Here is a 23,913-nt window from a genome sequence, read left to right on the forward strand (position 1 = left end):
AATAAAATCTTAGATATGTTCTTTTAAGATTTTTACCAAAACTCATCTCATAATAGAAAAGTCTAAGTATGCATGTCATAGAGGTCGGACCATAATATGTAAGGATCCGGTCGTTACATAAGCTCTTTTTATAGGCTTGGAACTCATGCCTATTCTTCAATTGAACCGATGTGGGACAAACTACACTTCTAATATTTTGTCAAAACCCAATATTTTGCAGCATTGTAATGCTCGTAGGCAAGTGTATTATCATCTTGTCACCTTCTTGAAACCCCAATTGCTTGAATAAGTTCTTAAATGCTTCATTTTTTACTCTGATTTTCCTTAAACACTCCAGAATACACCTTGTGCTTGATACTCTATAAATATAAATATTTAAGCACATAAAACATCTTGAACCAACAAGATTAGTAGGTCTAAGATAGCCTTTTTATGAAGCTATCAATAAGATACAAGACACTCAACCTTATCCATATATTATAGACCTTTTAGGTTATTTCTTAAACACAATCCATGTTATGTCATCTACATACTATTCAATATTACACTTAATGATCTTTGATTTTTATGTAAAGATAATTTATTATTGTGCATAAAATAATTAAATAACTTATTAATTACAAAGCTTTAGGATACGAATCACAACACTTGTGAGACTATGTTTTCAGCTTCTTATTTGGTCAAGTCCCCAAAAATAGTAGGCTTTTATTGAATCGACTACAATGGTCAATCCCACCCCATATAAATCAAAAGACAAGTCTTTATATGCAAGAGTTCATAACTCACTCAAGATTAAGATTAAGTCTCATATGATCATCTAGTGAAATATTAGTCTTCTCAACTAATGGATTTATATAAAGAGATTAAATATTTGGTAGTTCTGCGTTATACAAAATCATTGTATAAGATACTTTTATTCACATGACTCTACATGAACGATTTGGATCAAATCATTCGTAATTATTACAAAATGGCATATCCAGTTGTGGATCCAAAATTTTTGTTTTGAGTCGGGGACTTAATTTAAACCTTCAAAAAATTATTAAAATGAGTAAAAAAAAATTAATAACAAATTAAGTTTATGAGCTTTTAAAATTTTGTATTTTATAGATCATTGGACTCTAGAAATGTCTAATATGCTTCTAAATTTTCAATTTATATGTAATATGTTCTTAACATGTACTTTTTTTTTAAGAATAATTAACTGGTCTATTAGATATAAAATTGAACTTATGTCTAATAAAATTTAAACTTTCAATTTTGTGTTTAGTATATATCCATGAATTATAAAAAATTATTGAGTAGTAATGATCTATTACTCTATTAAACACAAAATTCAAAATTCAAAAATTTATTGGACACAAAATTGAAAGCTTAAGACTTAATACACACAAATTAAGAGTTTAATGTCACGTGGTTGATGTTTGCAAGTAACCAAATGTGCGGCACTTAGGTGAACTCAGTGGCTAAGACACTCCAAGTAAGCCTTAGGGAGGTTTAAGCTTTGTTGTGGCTCAAGGGAATTCAAAAGGGACAAGAAATGGTAGGCACCACAAGTTTGGGAGAATGTGTGTATTGCATGAGAGCTTCCAACCGATGGTTTGTACAAATGAGCCCCTTAGGCTATATATAGACATGACACCAACTTTAGAAGGCCTCCACCAACTTGGTGGAAGGTTTTAACTACCCTAGGAGGTCGGTTATGGGCCTATCTAGGTGCTTCTACTCATATCTTTGTACATTCAATCCTTCTCTAGAACTTTCTAGACACATCTAGACAATGTCTATGTATGTTCGTCATTAAAAGGGTCTAGAACATTCCAGCGTCTTCCAACATGTCCTCGTGCCTTTCAGATGGGTTCAGGACCTTCTAGAGGCTTTTGATTCTATATGGCACTGTCTAGGCTCTTCTAGACATGTCTGGGGCTTTCTAGTGCTCTCTAGCACTGTCTAGGGTCTTCCGAGTGCTTAGGGTAGGCGCTGGCATTGTTCAGCACCTTCTAAAAGCTTCTGGGACTTTATGGGACATGGGTGAGGTGTCTGGGGTCTTCGTCGAGCATGCACATGAGGTGCGCGCGTAACGCTTGCAACAAGGATACGAAATGGGCCACGCCTAGCGTCGATTGAGGCACACGCACAGGGACTCATGCACAATACATCTAGGGCGTGTGCTTGGCATGGCATGCGCGGATGCCACGCCATGGCATGGTAAGCAAAAGGGTCGTGCCTGCACATCTTTTGGACTTCGCGGGGCTCTAAGGCTTCTTCTTGGCTAATGTTAGGGAGCTTTTACGAAAATTTTAGGGTCTTTTTTGTGGTGCGTGACATCCTCATTTGCATAATTTTGCAACGCCCCTGTTGCATCCCAGTATCGCTTGATGTCATCTTCGAATTGCCAAAGCAAGTCTTCTCATTTCCAGCTAGCCTCGCTATCTGGTAATCCCTATCATTTAACCAGGTATCCTATGTAGCTTGAAACTCCTCTTCTACTTATCTTTCGATTTTCCAAGATTTCCTCAAATTTTCTTTCAAATTATGTTATCACAACAGTCAAAGCTCGATCTGACTTGCCTCACTCGGGGTTTTCCTCATCTTCATGGAATGGTTTAAGCATGCTCACGTGGAAGACATTGTGTAGTTTGAGCTTTGTGGCAATTCTACTTAATAGGTTGCCTTCCCAACGCATTTAATTATAGTGAATGGGCCTTTATATTTTCACACCAACCCCTTATGTACCTTCCATAAGGGCTTGAATTGATTAGGTAGGAGTTTGATCATTACCTTATCTCCCTTTTGGAACTCCTTGGGGCACCTCTTGATATCTGCCCATTTCTTCATCCTCGAGGTAGCTTTGTCAAGGCAGGCTCGAGTGACGTATTGCTCCTCTTTCCATTCCTTAGGAAATTTTTAAGTCGAAGGGTTAGGCCTCTCATAGGGAGTAATGAGGGCATTAGACGTGTTAAGTTGTCACCCGACCACTATCTCGAAGAGTCTTTTACCCGTAGACATGCTCTTGTGGAGGTTGTAAGAGAATTGGGCAATGTCAATAAGATTGGCCCAAATTTTCTGATGTGCACTAACATAGTGCCTCAAATAATGCTCGAATAGGGTATTGATTCTCTCGGTTTGGCCATCACTTTGGGGTTGAAAACTGGTTGAAAAGTTCAAATTTTTCCTTATCAGCTTGAATAACTCTCGCCAGAATTTTCCTGTGAAATGGGGGTTTCGACCACTAATAATACTTTTGGGCATCCCCCATAACTTCACCATGTTCTTGAAGAACAAGCGGGCTGCCTCTTCTACCTTGACATCGACAAGGCAAGGAATAAAGGTGGCATATTTGCTAAATTGATCTACTGCCACCATAATGCTCCCATAACTATTAGACTTGGGTAGTGCTATGATGAAATCCATGGTAAAGCTATCCCAAGGTTATTTGGCGATGGGTATTATTCCACCTTGTCTTATTGGCAGACTAGGCAAGTCCTTATATAGGCCTCTACGTCATTCGTGGCTAATAATATTTATCTTAGACGAGGGCAAGAGTATTATTCATACCTGGGTGGCCTGCCCAGAAAGAGTCGTGGCATTCTTTTAAGATGTATCTTCGTAGGTTTCCCCACTTTGGTACCAAGATTCGGTTGCCAATTGTGAGAAGAATGCCATCCTTTTCCCAAAACCTTCAGGTATTCCCTTCCTTAGCTAACTTGAGTAGGCTCTTAGTTATCGCATCTCATTCCATGCTTTCCTTGATTTGGTCAAGGAAGTTGGTTGCAGGTACTCATAAGAGGAGCAAGCTCAGCCTTGTGGCTAAGTAAGTCAACCACTACATTGGCCCGCCCTGGCTTATTCTTGAGTTTATAATCAAACTTTGCCAAGAAGTTTTTCCATCAAGCTTGCTTTGGTGTTAGCTTCTTTTGTGTCTAAAAGTAGCTTATGGCAACATTGCCGATCATCACGGTGAATCAACTTTCGAGTAAGTAATGCCTCCAAGTCCGAAAACAATATCTAATGACCTTCATTTCCTTTTCCTGAATGGTGCACCATCGTTCTGTTTCATTTAGCTTGTGGCTCTTGTATGTAATCAGGTGCTCTTCTTACATCAGCATACTGCCAATAGCATAATCGGATGCATCAGTGTGGACCTTGAAGGGCTTAGAACAGTCTGGAAGCATTATGTTTGGTTCCTGCGAGACAGCTTCCTTGAGACCATCGAAGGCTCATTGGCACTCTTCTGACAAATCCCAGGTTGATTCTTTTTCAATAGATTGATGAGAGGGGCAACTATGGCCAAATATTCATTGATGAACTGTCTATAATAATTCACAAAGCCCAGAAAGGAATGTAGCTCAGGTATCTTGGAATAAGGTTTCCATTCTTGAATAGCACGTACCTTGGTTGTATCCATCATCAGCTTGCCTTCTTTGACCTAATGCCCAAGGAATTCTATCTCTAGTTGAGTGAACGGGCATTTTTTTTTTTTTTTTGATGTAGAGTTTATTGTCACAGAGTACTTGGAAGACTTTCCTCAGATAGTGCACATGCTCTTTAAGAGTCTGACCATACTTCACAATGTCATCCAAGTACACCACCAAGAACTAGTCTAGGAATGGATGGAATAGATTGTTCATAAGTTTACAGAAGGTAGCTGGGACATTTGTTAAACCGAGCAGTATGATGAAGAATTCATATGCACCATATCTGGTCACGCATGCAGTTTTGGCTTCGTCTCCCGCTTTGATCATGACTTGGTAGTACCCAGATCATAGATCGATCTTATTGAAATACCGAGCCTTTCCAAGTTGATCAAAGAGATCGGTTATCAAGGGTATTGGGTACTTGTTCTTAATAGTGATCTTGTTGAGTGCTCTATAATCAATGCATAATCTCAATGAACCAACCTTTTTCTTTTAGAAGAGCACCAGAGTGCCATAAGGTGCTTTTAAGGGTTGAATGTAGCCGGCATCAAGTAAATCCTTTAGCTGCTTCCTCAACTTCTCAAGATTTGGAGGGCTCATGTGATATGGAGCTTCATGGCTAGAGGATTGGCACCTAGCTCCAGCTCTATCTCGTGGTCTACCTCTCGCTGTAGGGGTAAATTTTTTGGTAACTTAACGGGCATGATGTCTTTATACTCATCAAGGACATTTTGTATGCATGCTGGCACTAGGGACTGACTTGAGCCCTTTTCTTCATCGTCTCGAAGGTCCCTTGCTAAGGCCAACATGTAGTTTGGACTCTTCTTAATCCCTCTTTTGAATTGCAAGGCAGAGATCATAATGGTTGATCTATCCATGCTCTTCAAGGGAACCACGTGGAGCTTATGTTCATCTAGTATCAAAAGTGACTTCGAGAAAGAAATTGGAAAAGCAATGGCAGTATGAAAGAAAGCTAGACCAAGTACTACATTGAAGTCATCCATAGGTACAACAGTGAGGTCTAGTGTACCTTGCCAGTCACCGACTTTGATTGGGACATTCTTGACTATGCCCTTGATGAGTCTGGCCCCTGAATTGACAGCCTTGATGATGCCTTGTTCTTTTGTGAGACTCAAGTTGAGTCTCTTGGCTTCCTGCTCATCCATAAAATTATGTGTGGCACTAGTATCGAGCATCAATGTCACTGTCTTCCCATTTAGTGAGGCATCGGCGTAAAGTAGGCCATTATCTTTCCCTTCTTTCGGGGAAAGGCTCTTTGTAAGAGCACTCCATTGTTGTAGGGACCCCATTGTGGCTTCAGGCTCTCTTGCACCCTTCTTTGTTTCATTGAGCTTAGCCACAAGGGCATTTATAGTTTTACGATTTGGATAACTCTTATCTAATGTGGCCTATCACATATAAAGCATGGCTTAGGAAGTTTAGAGGACTAACCTTTATTCCTATTATGAGGCTTCTCATGCTTGCCATGGGAAGTCTTTGAGCTTCCTCCGTCCCTCTTATGGTGATTCTTCCGTTGGTAGGACTTATCTCCCTCACTCTTATTCGGACTAGGTTTCTTCCCCTTATTATGGGAGGAGTAATTGACGAGCACTTCGGCAGCAGCAATAGCATCGTCAAACGTCTCGACATTTTGCCTATCCAGCTCCATCCTAGCCCAATCCTTCAGACCATCTTTAAAGTGGAAGAGGGCGTCCTTCTCGAAAAGGTCCTCTATCTTGAGCATGATAGTGGTAAACTCTTGACATAGTCAATGATGCTACCAGTTTGCCTTAATCGTCTGAGCTTGCCTCGTACCTCCATATTGACATTGTGAAAGAAAAAGTGTTTTCAAAGCTCCACCTTAAATTGTTCTCATGTGCTAATGTTGCACAAGCCATGCTCATGTTCAGCGTGCGTCCTTCGCCACTATAGTTAGGCAGCATTCTATAGGAACGAAGTGGCATTACTTATTCGAGCTTCGTCATCGAACACCCTTAAAGCTTCAAAATACTATTCAAGTCCGAACAAGAAAATCTCTACTATAGTGACATTGCGAGTGCCATTATAGGTATTCGGCTTGGGCACCTTGAGTCTCAGGGTGCTATGTGCAGCGGGGATATTGCTAGTGGAGGCCAGGCCACTAGTATCTTGAGATGCCCCACTTTTGGTCCGAATAATGTTTATTTCAGTATGAAGGTCATGGATCTTACCTTCAATAAACTTGTGAAGATCGGCTACCTTAAGTCACTAACACATCAATCTCTCTTTTGAAAGACTGTTCGAGTTCTTCAATCATTTCCTTGGCTACCGAAGTGATCTCAGCATTCTCTTAGATTAGCCTATCATAGTCATCGCTTAGCCTACCAATTGTGAGCTGAACATCCTCCAATCCTTGCTCAAGTTGGCAAGGCAAGCATCGACATGCTCTCTTACTGCAAGGCCCTTAAATTTTGAGTGTTTGGTTGGAGAATGATGCTCCTTGTGTCCTTAAATGGCTGGTCCCTCGATGACTTGCTCTACGGGTGAAGTATGTTCTTCCTCAGTGGTCATATGCATAGCAAGAGCATAGAAGGTACCTAGATCTTGAAACCGTTGCTCTAATACCACCTGTCACGTGGTTGATGTTTGGAAGCAACCAAACGTGTGGCACTTGGGTGAAATCAGTGGCTAAGACACTTCAAGTAAGCCTTAGAGAGGTTTAAGCTTTGCTATGGCTCAAGGGAATTCAAAAAGGACAAGAAAGGGTAGGAACATGAGTTTAGGAGAATGTGTGTATTGCTTGAGAGCTTTCAACTGATGGTTTGTACAAATGAGCCCCTTGGGCTATATATAGACATGGACATCGACTTTAGAGGACCTCCACCAACTTGGTAGAAGGTTCTAACCGCCCTAAGAGGTTAGTTATAGGCCTATCTAGGTGCTTCTACTTATATCTTTATACATTCAAGCCTTCTCTAGAACTTTCTAGACATATCTAGACAATGTCTGCCTATCATCATTAAAGGGGTCCAGAACATCTAGCATATTCTAGCGTCTTCTAGCATGTCCTTTGCCATCCAGATGGGTATAGGGCCTTATAAAGGCTTCCGACGCTGTATGGGGCTGTCTAGGCCCTTTTAGACCTATCTAGGGCTTTCTAGCGCTCTATAGTGCTGTCTAGAGTCTCCCGGGTGCTTGGTGTAGGCACTGACATTGTTCAGTGCCTTCTAGAAGCTTTTGGGCTTTCTTGGGACATAGGCGAGGCGTCTGGGGTGTTCGTCGAGCGTTTGGAGTACGGGTGTGCGCTCATGGGGTATGCATGCAACGCCTGCAATAAGGATGCATGACGAAGCGTGCTTGGCGTCGATTGAGGCATGCGTGTAAAGACTCACGTGCGGTGCATCTAGGGCGCGAGTACACCACATCTGGCATGGTGTGCACAAGGGTCATGCCTGCATATCTTTTGGACTTCACGGGGCTCCAAGGCTCCCTCTTGGCTGATACTAGGGAGCTTTTGCAAAAATTTTAGGGTCTTTTTGTGGAGCGTGACATTATGTTCACTTTCTAAAATTTATTGACCAAATAAATATAAGTTTTAAAATTTAAATATTAAATTTGTAATTTAATCCTAAAAGTAATCTTTGTTCAATATATTTTAATTTTATGTACCATTAAATGGTAGTTTATATTATTTTTTTATTTATTGCATATTTAAATGTGGCATCATGGTCAATATAATAATGGAATTAAAAAAAAGAGAGAAATAATCCAAAGAAATTAGATGTAGAATGATTGAAACTTGGGCCTATTAAGAGGTCAGAGCATCCTATCATTATGTCGATAGTCACTTTATAACTAAAATATTTTTTTATATTAATATAAAAATGCATTGAAGTTGAGAGAGACTCGAGCCCTTAGGTTTATGGTAAATTTACCTTTGGTCGTATCCATAGGTTTAACAAGATAAAACACGAAGTTTTATTCATACTATAGAATCTTTAAATTAATTCTTTAACATGATCCTTGTATATATCAACAAAATATTATTCAAATTTATATTAATAACTTTGTATTTCATGTAATGGATAATATAATATGCGAATAAAATAATTAAATAACATGTTAGTTATGAGGTTTTTTAAATTAAGGTTCCTTAATAATAAAAAGTTAATAAATTGTTCTTTCAATTAATATATGAATGAAAATTGTTTATCATTTTTCTTATTGTCTATGGTTTAATATATGACCAACACTTTCCCATTTTCCATCTATTTTCTCTATTATTTAATACCTTCTTATTTATCTACCTTATTCTTCAATCTCTAAAGCTTTTAACCTTCAAACTTATTTAACTAATTATAATTAGTTAAACAAACTTTTCAATGACCTAAAGTTAGTCAATTTGGGAAAATTCATTTTCTACTTGCAAACTACTAAAAAATGTGCAAGTTAATTTGAACTAGGCCCACCGTTATATAAAGAAGAATATTACCGTACGATCGTTGCACGCTTGTGGGTCCCACTTAACGTACAAAAATTTCCATCTTCCGTAAATTTAATAAATAAAACACAAAACACCTAAAGAAACCCACTACACGATAACCTAACAATCCCACTCACAACAACTAATCATCCCCCGCCACGTCATAAAACACCAAGCATCCCCTAGTCCCGCCCGTACCAGATCTGACCCTATCTTCTCCTCCCTGGAAACCAACTCCATTACAGAACCCAAAAAACCAGAAACAGAAAAGAGAAGAGGAAGAAGGAAAAAAAAACCAGAGATCAATGATGGATCGAGTCGGAAAATCCGGGTCGGGTCAGATTCAAACTCTCTCCAAATCGGCCCACCACCCTCTCCTCCGTCTCCGCCTCCTCTTCCTCTTCGTTCCAACTTAGACCCATTTCTCAATTCTTCCATTTCTTTGTTATTTTCAGTTTTTTTTTTTTTTCCGTTCAAATTCCCCAAATGCCTTCACCATTTCCACTCTTCCTCAACTTCCCCGACGAGATTCTCATCCGGGTTCGCCAAAATCTCACCCACCACTCCGATTCCAAGTCCTGGCGACTTGTTTGCAAGGATTTCCACCGCATCGATCTATTATCTCGTAAATCTCTTCGTGTCCGTCGAATTGAGTTTCTCTTGAGCTTAATCGCTAAATTTGAAAACATAGATGAATTGGATCTCTCGATTTGCTCGCGAATCAGCAACGGGACGGTGTCCATCTTTGAGGTTTTTGCGTCTTCAAGGCTGAGGAGTTTGATTCTGAAGCGATCGGCGGGGTTGAACTACTTGGGGTTGGAGACACTGATGAGGGCTTGCACTGGGCTGGAAATGGTCGACATGTCGTACAGTTGGAGATTTGGGGATAGGGAAGCGGCGGCGGTGTCGAATTGTGAGGGGTTGAAGGAAGTCAGGTTGGATAAGTGTTTGGGGGTTACAGATGTGGGTTTGGCGAGGATTGTTGTTGGGTGTGGGAGATTGGAGAGGCTAAGCTTGAAGTGGTGTTTGCAGGTTTCTGATCTTGGTGTTGAGCTATTGTGTAAGAAGTGCTTCCATTTGAAGCTTCTTGATCTCTCTTATCTCAAGGTTTGATATGATTTTTCTGTTTTACTTTTGGTTTCTATTTCATGCTTGATTGTGTGCATTTACACCTTTGACCTCTACTATAAGTAAGTTTTGAATTTTTTATGAAATTGTTATGATGTTTTTGTTAAAATTAGTAAGCTTTTTTTGTTTGAACACATATGAGGTGGGAGATTCCAATCTCTCTTCTAGGTCTTTACTAGTTAATCTATGCTCATATTTGTTGTTAAAATTAGTATGTGAAGAATGAAGCAAAATTTCATTACTTGTGAATAAAATTTACTTAACTGTCACCGGACTTTTATTACTTCTTCTTGTTAAAGTTACAATTTTTTTTGTTATCGATGTAGCGAAATATAGCTTGTCTAAGTTTAAGAGGAAATTTTTTAGTACTACAGTGCTACATCCATTTATTGTTTGCCACATTAGCAGTCTTTTAAAACAAATTGTGGGGTCTACTAATCGTTAGTGTGGAGTTCACTAGTATATATGAAGATAAATATATAGTGTGAAGAAAAGGAATATGGTACTCTCATGGTACTACAAAAAGTTTCCCAAGTTTAAGGTAAAACCGTAAAAGTTTTATTACTTTTCTAAATTTTGCTGAAATTTTCTAGTCCTATGATGCTACATCCATTGATTGTTTGCCAAATTAGCAATCTTTTAAAAATAATGTTGGGTCTACTAACTGTTAGTGTGAAGTTCACTAGTATTTATGAAGACAAATATATAGTGTGAACAAATGGAGTATGGTTCTCCCATGGTACTAGAGAATTTTCCCAAGTTTAAGGTCCAATTTGTGAAAATTGACATAGGTTGGAAATTTAAGATTATTGTGTTTTTCCATTCAAACAAGCACAGTTAGGAAATGAGTTTAAGAAGAACAAAAGAATTGTAAATATTTATCGGTAGATATTCTAGTTGAAAATTTTATTTTTAATTTTATTTTTTAGAATATCTCCCAAGCAGTTCCAAACCTTTTCTTCAGGCACTACAGTATTCTGGTTAAATTTGTCAACTGAACTTGGTATTGGGTTAATAACAGGTGACAAATGAATCACTACGTTCAGTATCTTCTTTGCCAAAGCTTGAGATTTTGGTTATAGCCGGCTGTCTTTCAGTTGACAATCATGGTTTGCAGTACCTTGAACATGGCTGCCCTTTTCTAAAGGTACTTATGATCAAGTGCAGTATAATTCTTTTTTAGCATGATATGCGACATAAAATGGAGCACACTTACTGGCAAGTTGATTGGCTTGCATAGTAATATTTAATTGTCTGAGCTTATGCAATTTTGAATGTGTTGTAGGAACTTGATATTTCAAGATGTGATGGCATTAGTTCGTATGGCTTAACATCCATTTTAAGAGGTCATGATAGTCTTGAGCAGCTTGATGCAGGATACTGCTTCCCTGTAAGATGCTGCTGCATTTTTCTGATTTCGTATTCGCCTTCTTTCGCTGTTCTGAAGCTTCGGCCTTTGGATTTTGCTTCTAGGAGCTTTCCACAGACTCCCTTTACAGCCTGAAGAACCTGAAATGTCTAAAAGTAATTAGGCTTGATGGTACTCAACTCTCAAGCACGTTTTTTAATGCAATCAGCGTCCACTGCGAATATTTGATGGAACTCGGGTTGAGCAAATGCAAAGGAGTGACTGATGCAAACATCATTCAGCTGATCTCTCGCTGTATTAGCTTGAAAGTTCTCAACTTAACATGTTGCCATTCCATCACCGATGCAGCAATATGTAAAACAGCAAGCTCTTGCCAGAAACTTATGTCACTGAAGTTAGAATCGTGCAACATGATCACTGAAAGAAGTCTCAATCAGCTTGGGTTGTACTGCTCCTCATTAGAGGAGCTTGATCTTACTGATTGTTGTGGTGTGAATGATAAGGGTACTGTAAACAACAAGTAGTTTGATGATTTACATTATAATAACATCATATATGATATATCTATTGAAGTGAATCATCATGCTAACTTGATTGTGTTCTCTCTTACAGGACTTGAATGCTTATCAAGATGTTCACAATTGTTATGCTTGAAACTAGGATTATGCACAAACATAACAGACAAAGGGTTGATCAAGATTGGTCTCAACTGCAAAAGGATTCATGAACTCGATTTGTACCGGTAACATGAGAGTTCTGAAAATTTTCTGATCTTTTGAATAACTACTAAAATGATGAGACGGTCATTTTATGTACTCTTGAATTGCAGTTGTCTGGGTATTGGGGATGCCGGATTAGAAGCTTTATCAAGTGGTTGCAAGAAATTGATGAAACTGAACTTATCATACTGTAATAAGCTTACGGATAGAGGGATGGAGCACATCGGCCACCTTGAGGAACTCTGCAACTTAGAAATACGTGGGCTTCATAATGTCACAAGTGTCGGTTTGACAGCAGTTGCAGCTGGTTGTAAAAGATTAGTAGATCTGGATATGAAACAATGTCAGAATGTCGACGATTCTGGCTTTTGGGCACTTGCCTCTTACGCTCATAATTTGCAACAGGTATATAGATTTACCACTTGTGTTTGGCAACTTATTTTCATTTTTCATAAGAAACAATTTTATTGATGTTATGAAATTATCCAAAGAGGTACAAAATGGTTTGGGAATTTATTATGAAATAGTTCTTACAATAATAGTGGTCGATTGATGGATCTCATGTGAATCTAACTGCCTACTTGAGGATTGATTTTTAATGGCAAAAAAATATATCCATTTCTAACAACAGCACAAATGAAAATAATATATTTGTGGCAAATACTGGTGGGTGGTGATATTCAATGGTTGATGTATTATTTAAAGAAGCAGTTTCATTGTCATTAAAAGGCCATTTGCTTATCTTAATCCCTACCTTTCAGAAAGTAGCTTGTAAAGTATTGGGATTGTTTATTCACTATGCTGAAGAGTGTCTCAACTATTTAAAAACACTTTTCAAATTTTCATAATAAATGGCTATATATTTCAGGAATTATTTTTTAACTTTAGAATACTTTAAAGTGCTTTGAAGGGAAGCATTTAATTAGCTTTTTTTTTTTTTTTCCCGAATCCTTATAGGAGATGTAATTCATTTAGAATCTTCCCTCAAGCATTCTCAAAGACTGAATGAAGTATGTTATGTCATTTGTATTTGCTTCTCGAAATGGGATCAAGCATTACCTGAGTTATTCTTTTGATTGTGGCAGTTAAATGTGGGCTCTTGTGCTGTCTCGGATGTGGGATTATGCATGATGATGGGGAACCTTACATGCCTTCAGGATGCTAAGCTCGTAAACCTCAACAAAGTCTCGGTACGAGGTTTCGAGCTTGCACTTAGAACCTGTTGCCTCTGGATCAAGAAAGTCAAATTGCATGCATCTCTCAGGTTTATGCTCTCATCAGAGATACTTGAAATTCTGAATGCTTGGGGTTGCAAGATTAGATGGGATTAGAGCGAACTGTGAAGCCAGCAGCTTCATGCTTGGATTTTCCGATAATGCATACTTATTTGTCATGTTCGATATGTACAGATTAAATTCGATGGAAGAAGTGCCTTGCTTGGTTGCTTCTTAATAGCATTGCTTTCTTTATACTGCTTTGTATGAGATGCATATAAATCGATATGTATTGAATTATTTTGTGTCCCTCAATGCTGTGGGATTGAAATAAAAACAGTTTGAAAGCATTTCGTCCTAAATCTTTACTCGTGCAGTTAGACAACATTCGGGAATCATTTATGCATTGATTCATTACTTTCTACCGGATGTTTTGGTTTTTCTAAAATGGCTTGTTGTTGCTGAAGTGAATAAAGATTGGGTAATGTTTGATTCTTCACCATGGGGTTTGAAAATTGAGAATCCTTGAGGCATTAGAGAAGAATCCAGTAGGAAGGAATAAAGAGAAGCATTGCCTCAAAAGAAAGCATAACTTGAACCATGTCAAGAGAAAAGGCATATAAGTTAGAAAGAAGATAAAAATGTGAACTCATCAAAGTTCACTGCCCTTTACTTTATATTCAATCAATTCCCACTTCTTTTTCTTGTTATATATCTGCAAAAGTATTTTACTTGCGAGGAAAGAAAAAAGGAGCTGATTAAACAATCTCCTTTCTTCTTTTTCTACTTTTCAGTCATGTTAAGAGTTTCTTTAGCCATTCATCTTTTTATGTTGATCTTTATTCCTGCATTACAAGTTTCCTGCATTGATGTTATCTACCCGAATGAGCAAAATAATGGTATACAGTCCATGATTTCTCAGATTTGTACAGATATCGAAAATCGAAATTCATGCATTTCGAACATACAACTTGAGATGGGAAGAAGTGTGAACTCAAATCCAAGTTCTGTCTTGAGTGCTGCAATTAGAGCAACTCTTAATGAAGCTAGACGAGCCATAGAGTCTATAACAAAGTTCAGCACATTCTCGTTTAGCTACCGTGAAGAAATGGCGATCGAGGACTGCAAGGAGCTTCTTGATTTCTCTGTGTCAGAACTTGCCTGGTCGTTAGCTGAGATGAAAAGGATTCGTGCAGGCAAAAATGAAGCTCCCGATGAAGGGAATCTAAAAGCATGGCTAAGCGCTGCTCTCAGCAACCAAGACACATGCCTTGAAGGCTTTGAAGGCACAGACAGGCATATTGTAGGTTTCATTAGAGGTAGTTTGAAGCAAGTTACACTGCTCATTAGCAATGTCTTGGCATTGTACACTCAATTACACAGCTTACCATTTCAACCTCCGCGTAATGAAACAATGGAGAAAACCAATAGTTCGGAGTTTCCAGATTGGATGATGGATAGCGAGCACAAGCTCGTGAAATCTCATCCACGTAACATCCATGTTGATGCAGTCGTGGCTTTGGATGGAAGCGGAGATTTCCGTTCTATCACAGAAGCTGTAAATGAAGCTCCAAATTATGGCAATAGAAGGTACATCATATATGTGAAGAAGGGAATATACAAAGAAAATATTGACATGAAGCGAAAGAAAACCAACATAATGTTTATTGGAGATGGTATCGGAGAAACGATAGTGACGGGAAGTCGTAATTTTCTTCAGGGATGGACTACTTTCAGAACTGCAACTGTTGGTGAGTAGTTTAATGTGCATTTAGTTCAGTAAAGTTTAGTTATTTTTTGTTTAAATCATGAAAAACAAAGGTATCATTCGTCATATGATGCTGTTTTGACTCTGCTTAAGAATGACATGTTTTCCTATATAAACATTTTGGCTATAGCTGTCTCTGGGAAGGGATTCATAGCAAGAGACATGACATTTCGCAACACGGCTGGACCGGAAAACCATCAGGCAGTGGCACTCCGAGTCGACTCCGATCAATCAGCCTTCTTTCGATGCAGCTTCGAAGGCCATCAAGACACACTTTACGTCCACTCCCTACGCCAATTTTACAGGGAATGCAACATATACGGCACCATAGACTATATTTTTGGCAATGGGGCAGCAGTATTCCAAAAATGCAACATCTACACCAGAGTTCCACTCCCACTCCAGAAGGTCACAATCACCGCACAAGGTCGAAAATCCCCGCACCAGAGTACAGGTTTTTCAATCCAAGACAGCTTTATATATGCAACTCAGCCAACATATCTTGGTAGACCATGGAAGCTATATTCAAGGACTGTCTTCTTGAACACTTACATGAGTGGTTTGGTACAACCTAGAGGATGGCTTGAGTGGTATGGCAATTTTGCTTTAGGCACATTGTGGTATGGAGAGTATAAAAACTATGGACCTGGTGCATCCCTTTCGGGTCGGGTCAAATGGCCTGGGTACCATGATATTCGAGACCCTGCTGTGGCTAGGTTCTTCACCTCTGAGCGCTTCATCAACGGTCGATCATGGTTGCCAAAGACGGGTATTAAGTTCACATTGGGATTGAGTAACTGATTAATCATTGTTATATTATATAGGTTTAGGAATTTGAATCTTTGGACATGCTTTTCTTTCCAATGGTTGGAAATGAAAACTATGTATAAGAATATGATGATTATATCACCAATAAGTTTTCTTACACAATATGTGATTTATGATTCTTGTTTGTCGTTGAAAGTTTGCAAGTTGAAAGATTTAAATTTTGTCCCAATTAACCTTTACTCTACACTTTCCATTGCTTTGAATTCGCTTCCACGTTTTGCTTGAATGTTTAGAAATAGTTCTTTTTTTCTTTTTGGGAAAAACTGACTGGTAATCAAGTTTTTTGTTTTTGTTTTTGAAAATTAAGCATATAGATGTTACTTCCACTCCCAAATTTCTTTTTTTTGTTATCTACTTCTTACCAACGGTTTAAAGAACCAAGCCAAATATTGAAAACTAAAAATGGTAGCTTTTAAAAAGTTGTTTTTATTTTTTTGAAAATTTGATTAAGAATTCAATCATTATACTTAAGAAAGATCCAACTCATTGTAAGAAAGAGGAGGAAATAAACTTAATTTTTCCTACGTTTTTAGTTTCCGAGTTTTGAAAATACGTGTGGTTTGTCTGAGTTTTTTATTTAAACCATCTTCGCTAAAATCACTCTAAAATATATCTATATAATTTTATAACTTTATAAGCTATATATATATATATATATAGACACACAAGAACTAAACTAAACAAACATGTCATGAAAAAGATGAAACATCTTCTAGTGATGGCCTTAGAGATCGAAATAAAATGATCTTCAAGCCAAATTTCGTTCTACGAACATCTGTGAGCATGTATGATAAGAGTGTGTGTGAAACAAAATTTGAGGTTCCCTAAATGTAAAGAAAGCCTTTAATAAATGCATGTCTTTATTCACCAAGAGTAACATCAACAAAGTAAATTTGGAGCTCATTTTCATAGTGAGAATGTACCAAAAGGAGCTTCCATATAGATCAAGGAATCTCAACCCAAAGAGGGTGGAACCCCTATTTAATGGCTAAGCAAACATCTATGTTTGGGATGACAATTGTTGCCTCTATCTATTGAATATATACATATATTTTAACTTAACGTGTAAATAAGGATTTGGTACTTGTACATTTATATCACATCCTACAATAAAATTTTCCAATCTTTTCTCATTTTGCCACAAACAGAGATTCTTTCAAAGGAAGGAACTATAGGAGGTTGGATAACTTACATTAATTTGACATTTAACTCAACTAAACTAAATTAATTAGAATGATAAGAAAGAAAAAAAATTAGTACTAAAATAAAACTAATGTTGAAAATTGTATTAGAGACCGACAATAATTGTAAGAGTCATTGCAACCGATAGCACTTTTAGGGTTAATAATGGAGTATATACCAACATTTTTCAAAAATTAGAAATATGACAAAATTTATCAATGATAGGCTCTATCATTAATAAACTCCTATTAGTGATAGATATATCATTGATAGATTTCTATTAGCAATATAGTCTATCACTGGTAGACTCCGAAAGTTAGATATAAATTTTGCTATAATTGCATATTTTTTTGCTACCATTATCCCTAATTTTAACTTCATATTAATACAAACGTATTTAAGAATTTAAATTATTCTAAAGTTACACGCCATTATTTTAGGGAGAAAAAAGAAGAAATATATTTTGATTACACACCAATGAAAAATACAAGTTCTTACTAACGTAATAAAATAAAATAAAAGGAGCTACTAAATTCTTTTTATGTGATCTATTTTTAGGTAACTCCCATGCATATTGTTGGTACATCTGGTCATACAAATTACATAGTATCACAAGTAGCTACTTTAGGTATTACCCATCCACCAGGAGAGTTTATAAATAAATACAAACCTTTGGTATCATCCTCTATACTAAGATATACTATAAGATCAATAAGTTGATTCAAGATCTCGTTATCGACCTTTTGACCTAAAAAAAGTAAGAATATTTTCCATTCTTCGGTTATATGTGGAAAGATAGAAATAAAATTATTACTATTTTAGGTAAAATGACTATAATTTTAGGTATTCACTTAATTTTGTTAGGTATAGGTACTTTTCTACTAGTACAACTCTTTATTTTGGGGTGTATATGATACCTGGGGGAGGAGAGGAGATGTAAGAAAAATTACCAACTTGATCCTTAGTCTAAGTGTTATATTTGGTTATTTACTAAAACTTCCTTTTGGTGGAGAAGGGTGGATTGTTAGTGTAGACAATTTGGAAGATATAGTTGGAGAACATGTATGGTTAGGCTCCAAGTTTGTTATATATATATATATATATATATATATATAAGAAATTAGGTTAAGTATTATATTTGGTTATTTACTAAAATCTCCTTTTGACGGAGAATGGTGAATAGTTAGGGTGGACGATTTGGAAGATATATATATATCTTGTAAAAGAAATTAGGTTATTAAGTCTTTAAAATTTTAGTTATGTATCTATTTGTTCTTGAACAATTAAAAAAATGTTTGATAGTTTAAGCTTTTAATTTTGTGTCATATAGGTCAATAAAATTCAAAACTAATCTAATAAACCTTTAAACTTTCAAAATGTCAAATAAGCCTCATCTTCAATTTTGTAACTAAGAGGTCTTAACCTATTAAAAAAATAATATACATATTTATTAGATACAAAATAAAAATTTAGAGTATATATTTTAATTAAAGTTGTAGGCCTTTTGAACACAAATAAGAATTTTCCCTTTTTTAAAAAAAAAACAAAATTAGAAACTTCAAGTTATATACATTGATGCCATTGATACAAAATGTAACCCACATAAATAAATTTCCCACATTTATTACGTCATTAGAAATATAAGCTTACCTCCCACGAAACTAGGGGTATTCCGTTTGAATTTTGTGGTTTGAGATTTACAAAACCAACTATTTGAAAGTGGAAATTTTCAAAATAATATTTTGAAAAAATATATCTAAATTTTGAATTTCAAATTTTAAAACACAAAACTACATTAAGAGCATGATTTTATTTTTGATAAATATAGTATTTAATATTATAAACTCATTTACTTTACGTTAAACTAAAATATACATACATAGTATACTATGTATTATATGATATTGTAACATAATAATTATAAATAACTTGTGACATAAATGATAAAAAGAAAACACATGGTAGTAAATTTATTTATAATAGTTTAGATTTAACTTAATATATATTCCTTTTAGTAACTCTATTATGATTATAAATATATTTTCAAACCTATTTAAAATAAAATTCAATTTTAAAATCCGCCAATATGAAATACAATTATTTTTTTAATAAATCTTTTTTATCTTCAAATTAATATGTCTTTCAATTTGCTAACCAAATGCATCCATTATTATAGAATAATATTCTATAGTTAGATTGGTCCAATATCTTAATATTCTAAACTTATAGCATATCGTATTAAATCAAAATCACAAATTGAGATAATTAACCCCATCAAATATATTCACCTTTTTATTATAAATTTTTAGGCCAAGAGAGCTCTTTAATATTATAACAAGTATCATGTTTAATTTTTCTAAAAAAAGAAGAATATAAACATGTTATATTTAAATATATTCCTTTGGGTTTATTTTGAAAATTGAAATATAGCTGAAGACAAGGGCAGCCTCACAAATTGGTTGGTTATTAACCTTTCAATTTTTAGTAAACAAAAACAAACCAACCCCTTTTATGTCTCCTCTTTGACTCCCTCTCTTCAGGTCATTTTAGCCACAAGTTTAGATGACAGTTATAACTAACTTTTCCAAACAAAACCTTTTGCTTCTCCCTATATAAATCCTTCACCTTCTCACAATCTCTTCAAACCCACACTCTAGAGGGGGCTCCTAAGAGGAAGGTCCCCAACTAGCTAAAAAAAAAAAAACCCTCCCTTTTTTTTTCATTCTTTTAATTATTTTTCAACCTCTCCTTGATTTCTAAAGGGAGATACTTTATTTTTAAAAAAAAAGAAGGAAAAAAAAAACCTTTTTTGGTCATTCGAAGAGAAAAAAGAAAAAAAAAAAAAGAGTTCTTTTTTTTGTTTAGGACAAAATGAGTTATGGGGATGATGATGCTCAGAACAAGAAAAGATATGCCATCATCGGCGTCTCGTCCATGTTACTAGTGGCGATGGTGGTGGCGGTGACAGTTGGTGTTAACCTAAACCAAGGGGAAACGAGCGATCCGGCCATTGGGAGCAAGTCTCATGAAATATCTGCTTCAGTGAAAGCCATTAAAGCCATTTGTCAACCTACTGACTATAAACAAGAATGTGTTGCTAGTCTCAAGGCTGCTGGTAACAACTCTTCAGATCCAAAGGAATTGGTTCAAGCTGGCTTCAAAGCTGCCATGAAGTTGATCCAAGCTGCTGCTAATAAATCTGTCACCTTGAAAGAGATTGAGAAAGACCCTAGAACCTCCAAAGCCCTTGCTGGTTGTAAAGAGCTCATGGATTTTGCCGTTGATGAGCTTAAATACTCGATGAACAAGCTCGGCGAGTTTGATATTAGTAAACTCGATGAGATGTTGATTGATATTAAGATCTGGCTCAGCGCTACCATTACTTATCAGGTAATGTAGTTCAGGTTAAATGTTTAAGCTCCTTAAAGTAAATTTATGATTTATGTTCAATGTTTGTATTGGTTTAGGAAACTTGCTTGGATGGGTTTGAGAACACAACAGGAAATGCAGCAGAGAAAATGAAGAAGGCATTGAAGACGTCGATGAAGTTGAGCAGCAATGGGTTGGCGATGGTGTCGCAGATCTCGTCCATGTTGACAGAGTTGCAAATTCCAGGGATTAGCCGAAGGCGACTTCTTGAGATTCCGGTTCTTGGACACGATGATTACCCCGATTGGGCGAACCCTGGGATGCGACGACTCCTAGCTGCCGGGACAAGAGTGAAGCCCAATGTTGTGGTGGCTAAGGATGGAAGTGGTCAGTTCAGGACTATTCAAGAGGCTCTTGACAAAGTTCCAAAGAGGAAGAACAATGCAACTTATGTGATTCATATCAAGCAAGGAGTGTATAAGGAATATCTCATGATTAAAAAATCCCTCACCCATTTGATGCTCATTGGTGATGGCCCTAAAAAGACCATTATCACTGGAAGCAAGAACTTTATTGATGGCACACCCACCTTCAAAACTGCAACTGTTGGTGAGTATCCTTCAAATTTAGTTCTTATAATTCGATATTCAACGAGAGATTAACTGTTTGATTTGTGTGTTGTATATAGCTGTGACAGCAGAGCACTTCATGGCAAGAGACATCGGGTTCGAGAACACGGCAGGGCCACATAAGCATCAAGCCGTCGCATTAAGAGTCCAAGCCGACAAAGCCGTATTCTACAACTGTGAAATGCATGGTTACCAAGACACTCTCTACGTCCACACCATGCGTCAATTCTACCGCGATTGCACCATCTCCGGTACCATCGACTTCGTCTTCGGCGACGCAGCGGCCGTCTTCCAAAGCTGCACCTTCCTAGTCCGCAAGCCACTTCCAAACCAGCAATGCATCGTCACGGCACATGGACGCAAGGAGCGCCGCCAACCATCCGCCCTCATTATCCAAAACAGTTCCTTCAAGGCCGACGCCGACCTCGCCCCAGTGCAAAAGCAGTTCCGATCCTTCCTTGGACGACCATGGAAGGAATATTCTAGAACAATCATCATGGAATCATACATTGGTGACTTGATTCAGCCTGAAGGTTGGTTGCCATGGGCTGGAGATTGGGGCTTGAAGACATGTTTTTACACAGAGTATAATAATTATGGGCCAGGATCTGATAAATCAAAGAGGGTGAAATGGAGAGGGATTAAGACAATTACACCACAACATGCTGTAGATTTTACTGCCGGAAGGTTTCTTAGAGGGGATAGTTGGATTAAGTCTACCGGAGTTCCTTATGTTTCCGGCATGACCAGAACCCGCGCCGCCGCTGCAAGGGGCGGAGCTACTCATTGATTTTTTGTTGTTTCAACATTTATTTGTTATGTAATGGCGGCCGGCCGTCTCTCTGGCTTGGCTCAATCCTTTTTTTCCCTTTTTCTGTCTCTCTAATGTGGTTTAAGACTTTTAAGTTGTGTGTTCATGTGTGGGTCTAATTCTATATAGTGGAAGAAAATATTTTCTTCTTTTTTCTTTTTATGGTTACATTTGTTTGCAATTCTTCCATTTTTTTTCTTTTTTTTTTTAGAGTTTGGGTTTGGACCTTTTTGTTTCTTTAATTTACTTCCTTTTCTTAATAAATCACCAATTAATTGCTTCTCCATTAATTTATATATATATATATAATTATTTTTTAATTGTACACAACAATAGAGTTTAATTTGATTCACTTATGATTTTTTTTCTTTTTTGAAATTTTTTAGTCTAGTAGATCTTAAAATTTGTTCTTCTTTTCTATTTATCAATTCTTAAGTAATTAGAATAATTCAACCATTATTTAAATCATTAGAAATCGAAAATTTGAAACTAAAAATTTTTCGTTCCTATTTATTTCTCAAGTAATTTAAAATTTTCAATCAATTAAATTATTAGAAGTTGAAAGTTAAACTTCAATATAGATGCATGATTCAAAAATGAGAAAAAAAAAAAAACTCCAAATATTTTTTGCAGCTTTTGCTGGAACTATGTGGTATGATTCAGCAACTATCTCGATTGAATTATTTGGACCCACTCATTATCAATGGGATCAGGGCCCACTCCTTGATCTCAATATTTGAGTTTAGTCATTATAACTAAATATGTTAATATTTATTTGTATATAGATGTTGGTTAAGGTGCATCAAATTATAAAATTTCATATATAAAAGGAAAAATTTTCCATTTTGTCCTTACCCAAAAATGATTGATTATATATATATATATATATATATACTCTTTCAATTTATAAAATTTTGGAAAATTCAAAATAAACGGACATAAATGTTTCTAAAAATTACAAAAGCCTGAAACTATTGAATTTAAGTTTTAAATGAATACGACAAAGTTGGGACATCTTTTAGGAATGATCTATGAAATATCTATTTTATTATTATTTTACATCATCAATTCTTCGTTTTCATCTTTTTGTTATGGAATTTGCTCTTCACTTTGTGTGTATTTTTATTTTATAATTAAAATATAAATTAATTGTATAGGCTTTTTAGTTCAATTTTTGTAGAGTTAAAAAGGATGGTAAGTCGAATTCTAATAGAAAAAATTTAACATGTGAAGTGTGTTTATCTATCTGTTTGACTGGTTTTTTCAATTTGATTTTATTACATAGCAAAATTTTAGGTTTAGGTAGCCTTTAAACATTTTTCAATTTAACCTCCTCATTTAAGAGTAAAAAAAACTCTTAAATAAGTTTTTTTTTCCTCTATTTTCTTTTTCCTAATTCTCTAAGTAAGTTTATACTTGCTTTAGATAAAACCAATGTTAATAATAAACGATTAAATTGAAATCATTATTCGAACAAAATTGAGGAAACACTCGAAAATAAACAACTAAATACGTATACTAATTCATAAATATACTTAAATATATAGTTTGTTTAGTACTTCATAAAATTGATAATATTGGAAAATAATTATATTAAATAATATTTCATAAAAAAAGATTTTGAATATTTTTATGCACGTGTAAAAACACTAGCAATGTTTAAAAAAACACATGTGACCTAAAAAAAGAAAATAATAATAATAAGAAGAAGAAGGTTAAATTATATTAAAAAAAAAAAAAATGCCCCTGAATAACACTTTGTATAAAAAATAAATTTCAAAAGTTTAAAAAATATCCTTAAATTTTCAAAAAGAATTCAAACAATACCCTTGTCGTTAGTTTTAGATGGAAACCATTAAAGTTTTGTTTTAAAAATATCTCTGAATTTTTAAAATATTTCAAAAATATCCTTAACGTACTTAATAAACGTTCAAAAGTACCTCCACCATTAGTATTTAAATAAAACCATTAAGTCTTTGTAACAAAAATAACTTTAAAAATTAAAAAAAAATACTC

The 23,913-nt window shown here is 35.9% G+C and overlaps 3 protein-coding genes across 3 annotated transcripts; all 3 read left to right on the top strand.

Annotated features, from left to right (window-relative positions):
• Positions 1 to 9,010: 9,010 nt before the first annotated feature.
• On the top strand, positions 9,011 to 13,672 carry LOC120071227 (F-box/LRR-repeat protein 3). The gene is made up of 7 exons (XM_039023360.1): positions 9,011 to 9,987; positions 11,030 to 11,155; positions 11,294 to 11,398; positions 11,482 to 11,881; positions 11,990 to 12,119; positions 12,207 to 12,501; positions 13,182 to 13,672. The coding sequence occupies exons 1-7, from the start codon at positions 9,367 to 9,369 to the stop codon at positions 13,425 to 13,427; spliced, it is 1,923 nt and encodes a 640-aa protein (XP_038879288.1). The 5' UTR covers positions 9,011 to 9,366; the 3' UTR covers positions 13,428 to 13,672.
• A 149-nt stretch (positions 13,673 to 13,821) lies between these two features.
• LOC120071228 (putative pectinesterase/pectinesterase inhibitor 22) lies at positions 13,822 to 16,075 on the top strand. Its single transcript, XM_039023361.1, has 2 exons — positions 13,822 to 15,061; positions 15,209 to 16,075. The coding sequence occupies exons 1-2, from the start codon at positions 14,107 to 14,109 to the stop codon at positions 15,877 to 15,879; spliced, it is 1,626 nt and encodes a 541-aa protein (XP_038879289.1). The 5' UTR covers positions 13,822 to 14,106; the 3' UTR covers positions 15,880 to 16,075.
• A 3,708-nt stretch (positions 16,076 to 19,783) lies between these two features.
• On the top strand, positions 19,784 to 22,187 carry LOC120071858 (probable pectinesterase/pectinesterase inhibitor 21). Its single transcript, XM_039024260.1, has 3 exons — positions 19,784 to 20,478; positions 20,556 to 21,066; positions 21,146 to 22,187. The coding sequence occupies exons 1-3, from the start codon at positions 19,960 to 19,962 to the stop codon at positions 21,874 to 21,876; spliced, it is 1,761 nt and encodes a 586-aa protein (XP_038880188.1). The 5' UTR covers positions 19,784 to 19,959; the 3' UTR covers positions 21,877 to 22,187.
• Positions 22,188 to 23,913: the final 1,726 nt, after the last annotated feature.

Source organism: Benincasa hispida, chromosome 2 (genome assembly GCF_009727055.1).
Source record: "Benincasa hispida cultivar B227 chromosome 2, ASM972705v1, whole genome shotgun sequence".
Taxonomy (NCBI): domain Eukaryota; kingdom Viridiplantae; phylum Streptophyta; class Magnoliopsida; order Cucurbitales; family Cucurbitaceae; genus Benincasa; species Benincasa hispida.

Coding starts and splice junctions, on each gene's coding strand:
- LOC120071228 (XM_039023361.1), top strand. CDS start 14,107: ATGTTAAGAGTTTCTTTAGCCATTCATCTTTTTATGTTGATCTTTATT. Junction 15,062..15,208: donor TTTCAGAACTGCAACTGTTG/GTGAGTAGTTTA, acceptor TTTTGGCTATAG/CTGTCTCTGGGAAGGGATTC.
- LOC120071858 (XM_039024260.1), top strand. CDS start 19,960: ATGAGTTATGGGGATGATGATGCTCAGAACAAGAAAAGATATGCCATC. Junction 20,479..20,555: donor GCGCTACCATTACTTATCAG/GTAATGTAGTTC, acceptor GTATTGGTTTAG/GAAACTTGCTTGGATGGGTT. Junction 21,067..21,145: donor CTTCAAAACTGCAACTGTTG/GTGAGTATCCTT, acceptor TGTTGTATATAG/CTGTGACAGCAGAGCACTTC.
- LOC120071227 (XM_039023360.1), top strand. CDS start 9,367: ATGCCTTCACCATTTCCACTCTTCCTCAACTTCCCCGACGAGATTCTC. Junction 9,988..11,029: donor TTGATCTCTCTTATCTCAAG/GTTTGATATGAT, acceptor GGTTAATAACAG/GTGACAAATGAATCACTACG. Junction 11,156..11,293: donor ATGGCTGCCCTTTTCTAAAG/GTACTTATGATC, acceptor AATGTGTTGTAG/GAACTTGATATTTCAAGATG.